At 49.5% G+C, this 8,239-nt stretch overlaps 1 protein-coding gene across 1 annotated transcript; it reads right to left on the bottom strand.

The window, feature by feature from the left end:
* Positions 1 to 5,597: 5,597 nt before the first annotated feature.
* LOC136473275 (mini zinc finger protein 4-like) lies at positions 5,598 to 6,659 on the bottom strand. Its single transcript, XM_066470951.1, has one exon. The coding sequence runs from the start codon at positions 6,300 to 6,302 to the stop codon at positions 5,886 to 5,888; it is 417 nt and encodes a 138-aa protein (XP_066327048.1). The 5' UTR covers positions 6,303 to 6,659; the 3' UTR covers positions 5,598 to 5,885.
* Between the last annotated feature and the right edge of the window lie 1,580 nt (positions 6,660 to 8,239).

Here is an 8,239-nt window from a genome sequence, read left to right as displayed (position 1 = left end):
GGACTCGAACTCGATCGGCGGCGTCGGCGCCGTCGTTGTCGCAATATCTCACGATGACACGCCGAGGCCGTGACAAGGCAGCAGTTTGACCATGAACCTGCTGTTGATGCACACGCCTTTGTGTGAATCTAGCTCCACTCCGAAACAGCAGAGCAGACAGACGATGGATACGCTAGCTGCTGCATTAGCTGACTGACAGAGTACGCGTCATCCTCTGGAAGAGTGCAATTCCAGTGGGAAGCTGTACATCATCACCGTTCACCGGGCAGAGGCGATTTTTTAACAATTTTTTAAAACTATTTCCAAATTTGACACTGTTTTTTTTTAATTTTCAAATCTAACATTTTTTGTCGCGCCTATTGCCATGACGCGGTCAAACAACGCTGCCAGGCCATGCATGGCAGCGCGACAAAGGCGATGATGTAGCAGGGGCACGGGCCCTGACCGGCTGACGTGGTAGGTGCGTCTTGGTGCGGCAGTGCCACACCATCGCCCACGGCGCGGCAGGCCCAATTACAGGCCCACGACGCGACTTCCTCTTCCCTCTCTCTTCATTCGTTTCCTTTCACCCGTGCCCGCCAGTCGCCCTCCCGCGCCCGTCTCCCGTGCTCGCCGCCGGCCGTCGCCATCACGGGCCTACCCTGACCGGTTGATGTGGCAGGCGCTGCCGCGCCGCACATCTTGGCGCGGCAGTGCCGCGCCATCACCCACGACGCAGGTAGGCCTAGTTACAGGACGGCAACACGGCTTCCTCTTCCCTCTCTCTCCATTTGTTTTCTTTCACCCGTGCCCACCAGACGCCGCCGCTAGTCGCCTGACCACACCCGTTGCCCGTCCTCGCCGCCAGCCGCCGCCAGTCGCCACTTCCCTTGGCTCGTCCACCGCCGTCTGCGCTCCCTACCTGCCTCTCTCCCCATTCCCCTGCTGATTGGGTGGAGGTCAGCCCCTTGGTCGCCCGCGCCGCCTCCCTCGGTGGTCGGCCAGTTCGGCCACCACCGCTGCCGCCGGCGGCCCTCTCCGTCGTCGGGGCTGACCCCCAGGAGGTCTCCCCCTTGTTGCTAAGGTATTCCCCCCTTCGAAGACCCTCATTTTGGTGATTAATTTTTAAATCAATTTGATTAGTGTTAGTGATTTTGTATAATTAAGTAGTTAGGATTTAGGGTATGGTTAGGTAGTTAGCCTTTAGGTTTTTGTTAGTTAGGATATTGGGTTTAGGGTTTGGTTAGTAATTTAGGGTTTAGGTTTTTGTTAGTTAGGATTAGGGGTTTAGGGTTTAGGCTATTGTTAGTTAGGACTTTGGGTTTAGGGATTGGTTAGGTAGTTATGGTTTAGTTAGTTTGTAGTAGTAATGCTAGTTAGTATAGATACTAGTTTTCATGTGTTGGTACTTAGTAGTGCGTGATACGACGATTTCAACGACTTGATGAAGTTTCCTCAAATGCTTTTGTAGATGGATTATTGTGTCCAAGGTTTTTACGAAGGAAGTGTTAGGAAAGAAGATGGTATGTTTGAGGATATAGAAGAAGAATTAAAATGGTTTGATGAACATCCTAGCTTTGACGACCTTTGTGTCTGTTTGAATATAAAGTTTGGTGGTAATTTCAAAGTGAAGGGGAGGTTTGATAGTGGGAAGACTAGGGCACACTATGTCCTGATGCCCTTGTGCGCCCCTACTCACTGGTCCCACTACAATAGGGTGCTCCAAAGTTCCAATGTGCCCATGGCTGAGGTGGTGGTGGAGAATGGGTACAGGATGCAGGGTCTCTAGGACGGGCCATCCAATGACGGTGTTGGAGGCAATGAACAAGAATTGGGGGTCGAAGGGGAAACAACTCAGGGTGGCATGGATTTGGACGATTAGTTGACGCATGAGCAATTTCATTCAACTCCAGTAGGCTGTATAAGCAATGACTTCGATGTGAACGAGTTCGAACGGGACAAGGAGGAGCACGAGGAGGAGGACAGGATCGGTGATGCAGTTAGCAGTGATTTAGACGATTCTAATGATGACCAAGGAGGTAGAGATGCTATGCCAACACCGTTTGATTCCATGCCAGTACCAATTCATGCTATGCCATTAGCAGTACCAACTGAGGTACTTCATACTATGCCGGCTCATGGTAGACTAGTCATAGATTTGCTAGAGGATGATACCCCCTATGATTCATGGGGTAGAATTAACGAAGCACAGCAGTACGTTCCAGCACCACCTTACACAGCGACAGAGCTTATGCAGCTGAGGTCGATGAACATACCTTTCAGTGGCGTTCTGAACTATAGGGATGTTAGCATGACGGATATGGCAGTTTGTGACACCGGTCTACAGATGTGTAGAAAATCATTGTATGACCATGAGAATGTAATCCTTGAGAAGGGGATGATATTCAATACAATGTCAGAGATGAAGTTGTTCCTTCAGGACTATGTTGTCTATCACCATAGGCCCTACAACGTCACTCATTCTGACAAGGAGTTGAGGTACCACGTGACATGCAAAAATGGTTGTATGTGGGGTCACGACTGGGAAAAAGGGTCTAGAATTATGAGTCTCCAGACAAGTTTTTATCTGAACCAATGATATATATTCCAAAAGGAATGCATCAAATCTATGACCAGTAAATGGATTGCATGCTTGATTTGACATCAAATGATTCACCTGTTCGTTCATTTCATCTTTTGGGCCAGTCTTAGTCGAGTTTCATCCCATTAAAGTAATGTGACACATCAGTAATTTAAATGATGTGGCAACATAATTATGAAGATAGATGGTTTCAATTTCATGGGAACGAAGCTTGGAAGACACCATTTCCTATGTCTAGGAAACTGGATGGCAGTGTGAAGGAGTGATTGCTTCATCAAGGTGGGGAGGAGATCTCGTGCGATGCATGCACCTAATCCGCACCACCCCACTCCCCGGTGCTGCCTCCCCATTCCTTGGTGTTGTCGCTCACCATTCTCCATCATCTTCGCCCCTTCTTTGACTCCCTTCTTCCTATTTCCATCCCTAAGCAAGCCACATCTTCAGATGGATGGTTTCGAGCCCTGTTTTGTTTAGCATCACTGTCGGATACAGGATCTTTGCCGAGTGCCAGGGGCACTCGGTGAAGCCCCAAAAATACTCGACAAAGGGTTTGCCGAGTGTTACACTCGGCAAACGACACTCGGTAAATGTTTTGACAACAAATGCTAGTTTGCCGAGTGTTTTTTGTCGCGCACTCGGCAAAGATGTTGTCGAGTGCCCAAAAAATACTCGGCAAACTATATTTCAGAAAAAATAAAAAAACAAGCCGTCGTCTTCTCCTCGCCATACCACCACCATGCCGCACCACCACCACACCCAGGCCGGATCCGGCCTCCCCATACACCATCGTCGCCGGATCCGCCCGTGTCGGGGCCGGATCTGGTGGAGGCGGTGGAGGAGGGAGGGAGGTGCGTCGCCACACAGGGAGAAGTAGGGGGAGCGCCACCATGATGAGAGAGGAAGGGGGAGGGCGCCACCGCCGGGAAAGGGAGGGCCGCGCGCCAGATCCGTCTGCCCGCGTCGAGGCTGGATCCAGCCTCCCCATGCGCCACCGTCGCCGGATCCACCCGCTCTAGGGCCGGATCTGGTGGAGGCGGTGGAGGAGGGAGGGAGGTGCGCCGCCGTGCAGGGAGAGGCAGGGGGAGCGCCAGCCATGCTGAGAGAGGAAGGGGGGAGGGCGCCACCGCCGGGAAAGGGAGGGGGAGGGCACCGCTGCGCTTGGGAGAGGGAGAGGGAGAGGGAGGAGGCGAGGGGAGGGAGGGAGGGGGCGGCCGCAGGAGAAGAAGAAGGGGGAGGGGAGGGGCGCGCGTCAGGCGACGGAGGAGGGAGGAGGGGAGGGAGGGAGGGGGACATGCCGAGAGAGGGAGGGGAGGGGCGCGCCGGCGATGGAAAGGGAGGAGGGGAGGGAGGGAGGGGGCGACCGCGGGAGAAGAAGAAGGGGGAGGGGAGGGGCGCACGCCGTTGAATTAAATATGATTTTTCCCTTTGCCGAGTGTCCAGATCTAGACACTCGGCAAAGTTTTTTTTTCATTTTTTTCTTCTCCTTCTTTCCCAGAAAAAACATTTTATTTCTTTGTCGAGTGTCCTAGATCAAGACACTCGGCAAAGTTTTTTTTTCATTTTTTTCCTTCTCCTTCTTTTCCAGAAAAAAAGATTTTATTTCTTTGCCGAGTGTCCTAGATCTGGGCACTCGGCAAAGTTTTTTTTATTTTTTTCTTCTCCTTCTTTCCCAGAAAAAATATTTTATTTCTTTGCCGAGTGCAAAAAAAAACACTCAGCAAACCTTCTGTTAGCCTAGTGTTTTTTTTTACACTCGACAAACCACCTGTTTGTCGAGTGTTATTTTTTTGCCGAGTGTTTTTAGCGCAACACTCGACAAAAAACTTGTTCGCCGAGTGCCCGTCGAAATACACTCGGCAAACATAAAAACACTCGGCAAATTTGACGTTCCCGGTAGTGCATGTCTTCTTTTGGTTCTGGCTTCTCTGAAGTAGACGGAGTCAGTGAAACCAGAAATACCGGCTTCACTGACTCCTAGCTCATTTCTAGCGGAGAAAGACAAATAACTCCTTGATGAGTGCTGGATATTCTCCAGAGCCGAAACGTTGTGACGAGAAGGCGAGAAGCCGCCCAAAAAAAGTCTCATTCATCAGCCTAAACATATAATGCCGAGATGGGATATCTATTCATCAGCCAAAGTATGTACAGTAACACTGACATGGCACTCTCATATGGAGTCCGCAAGATGGAACCTACGTACCACCGAGATTGGGCTTGTACACTGGATTTTGTACCAGCTTGTTATTACTACTACTCTTATTGTAGTGCTTTAATTTTGTAAGAATATTAAAGGGCTTAATTGCCAAGACACTGTCCCCAATTTATCATTATTAATGAGCAACTTTTGACCGTTTGCTTTTTCCCGAGCTGCAGTATAGTAGGGTTCCCCTCCTTTCACACAATCATGTGATCTTAGTTCAAACAAATGTTGTTCAATCAACTAGTGACAAAAAAGAACCAGCATATCCACGAACTTGTATCTGAAAGTACACCTACCATATATTGTTATGTCATTATAAGCAATATATCGTAAGAGAGCTTGGGACTGCTCCACAAACTCTGCTCTATAAACTCCATCATAGAGCAAGTCCACGAAAACCTGAAGTTTGTGGAGCATCCCTTTAGGTGCTCTCACAACTCCGCCCTTTTTCCTCGAATAGAGTGAGCTGAAACTGTTTGATTAAAAAAAACGTAGAGCGGAGCAGTCTCAAACACACCATAACAGTCAAATAGCGTTTAGCTCTGATAAAGACATGCAGGATAATAAATATAATATAATGTACAGAGAAAAGTCTGCATGAAAGAGTACTCCTTTTTTTTACATGATAAACCTAAATAGCTTCGTATCTTTTTATAGACATGCAAAGTAGTTAAATTGAGCGCTCAAATGATAAAACTGTAAAATTATACGTTTTCTGAACAGCAGAGGGAGAGCAAGAGGGAGAAACTAAAGAAAATCGATCCATCACGGATGCGTCTAGTGGCCTGACAAAACAACTTCTTCTTTAGATCACGTAAATCCACCATACAAACTCATCAATAATCTCATGCAGAAAAAGGAAGCAGGGGGCGCATACAGACACGGGGAGCGTGTGATGAATTGGTTGTGCGTTACAAATATTGCAAGCAAGAACAAGGCAATAATAATTTAGGCAACAAGAGACATGCATGGTCGAGCTACCTATGCTAGTGAGAGAAGGATCGAGTTGCGTGCATGGCCTTGGCTCCTGCGAGCGAGAGGCAGCAGATCGAGCTGGATTTCATTTCGTTGCCCGGCTGCGTTCTGATCGATTCTTGTTTCCTTCTACCTGGGCGTGGTGCTGGACGCCGAGGACTCCGGCGAGCAGTCGTCGTCCCACCGGCGCCCGGTGGCGGCTGCGGCTACGGCTACGGCGGCATCATCGGCGTCGCCGCTGTCGACGTCGCAGCAGAAGCAGCAGCAGCAGCGCTGCACCACCATGCGGCGGTGGAAGCTGCGGTGGCACCCGCAGGCCGCGCAGCGGAGCGCGGCGGTGGTGCCCTCCTCCCCCTCGGCCAGGAACTCGCGGCACCCGTCCACGGCGTGGCCGCCCATGCTTGCCGCGTGGTTCCGCCGGCACTCCGCGTAGCACACGCCGCCGCCGCCACCGCTGCGGCAGCGGCACCCGCCGCCGAAGAGCACCGCCGGAGGAGGCGGCGGCGGCGGGTGGCACCTCCTCAGGATCACCATCCTCTTCATCATCTATCGCCTGATGATCTGATCCACTCCGATCCGATTGATCCTCGATCTTGCAGGCCGGCCAGCTACTAGGACAAACAAACTAACTGTTTCTTGATTTCTTCTCTCCTCTCCTCCTGGACGACGTCTCGCTCTTTGCTTGGCTCTGAAAGGTTGAAAGAGAGCGAGCGAGCGAGAGAGAGTAATGGCTAGCCCTGCATCTTGTGGTTCGACGAGTACAGGCGAGATGGATAGAGAGCAGCTGCCCTAGCTAGGTGCTAGCTAGATCACAGTGCAGAGATACACAGATGTTTATAGCCCAGGCCAGCTTGGCCATGGCGCGCCCACACAGGCACACAGCCCCCACCTACACGGCGCACCTAACGCCCGCCAATGGCTTAGGTTGTTTGACATGCTGGGTGGGGTGCATAAAGCTCTCACATGCACGACCCTTTCAGTCATGCCTGTGGATGAGCTAACTAGGATCCATCGGAGAAGACCCTCCTCATGTCTCAGGCTGGCTGGCTGAATTGATGGTCCAGCCAATTCCACCTAGCTATAGCTCACCCCGGTCGATCGCAAACCCAGCCCAACATGATACTAACCTTACACCTCATACACATTTAATTCTTAATTGACATATAATTATTATCATTATTGTTGCATCCGTACGCACAGGATCGAGTAATTGGAAACAATAATACTGTCCTTATTTTTGACCAGGCGCCTCCTCCAGAAATAACACTAATATAATTTTGGTTTCTTGTTGGACGGAGCTCAAGCCTTTTCAAAAAACTAACTTGATAAACATTCATTCATCTAACTTGATAAACAATCTAAATCAATCACTACTGGAGAACAGACTTTAGAACGATGTCCCAAATTAGCATTAGCCTCGGCATTTTTTGTCCCCGGGACTAAAGGACCCTTTAGTCCCGGTTGGTAATACCAACCGGGACTAAAGGTCCCTGCCCAACGGTCGTCCACGGGGCAAGGATCTTTAGTCCCGGCTGGTATTATCAACCGGAACTAAAGGTTTACCTTTAGTCCCGGTTCGTAATACCAACCGGGACTAAAGCTTTTAGTCCCGGTTTGGGTAATTCCCCGGGAATAAAGATTAATCTTTAGTCCCGGTTTGGACCCCTAACCGGGACTAATTATCCCGGCCTATAATCCAGCTCATTTCTTCCTCCCCGAGCCCGAGCCATTCCATTCAAACTCACTGCCTCTGTTTTTCAGCTTGTTGTTGTTCTTGCTCTCTCCCCCTCCATTGGTGTTGCTCTTCGATTTTGGAGGTAACAAACTTAATCATCTTATGTTTTATCAGTAGCTTATCTCATTTTGCGATGTAGATGCATGTGTAACTTTATATGTTGGACTTTATTATGATTTTATATGTCATTTTTAGCTCAAAATCACATGATGATTTGCATATATGTTTGGATAAACAAAAGTTAAATTAGGTTCATCAAAATCACGCCTCGCTCGTCCTCGCTGGAGCACGCGCCATCCTCGTCCCCGGTGGCTTACGTGATCTTAGAATTAATTTTTCCATGAAATGAAAAACTTAGAAAATAGTTAGAAAATTGTAGAAAATCCGTACTAGTTGAACTTGCGGACCGTGTTCAGCTCGGCAAGCATGTTCTCTGCCGAGCGGTAACGGACGTCAAGGAGGAGCTTTGATTCTACGAGGGAGAGCGGCAACGGTCGTAGAAGACCGTGTTCCCTTTCTCATAGAATCGGAGCTCTTCCTTAGCAAGTACGGTGCCGTCCGGTGGAGAAATGCTCGCCGAGATGATCACGTAAGCAAGGTCAACTAGTACGGATGGTTATTTATTGAAACATGATTTTGAGCTATAATTTGATGGATATTTGATAACTTCGGACCTACAAATGTCATCTACAAATGTTACTATCCTCGGCAACCTAAACGCCCACGAGCTCGCCGATGTCGAGCAGGT

Source organism: Miscanthus floridulus, chromosome 8, assembly GCF_019320115.1.
Source record: "Miscanthus floridulus cultivar M001 chromosome 8, ASM1932011v1, whole genome shotgun sequence".
In the NCBI taxonomy this organism is placed as follows: Eukaryota; Viridiplantae; Streptophyta; class Magnoliopsida; order Poales; family Poaceae; genus Miscanthus; species Miscanthus floridulus.
Note: the sequence above shows the minus strand (reverse complement) of the source record. Positions and strands in the feature narration are given on the sequence as shown.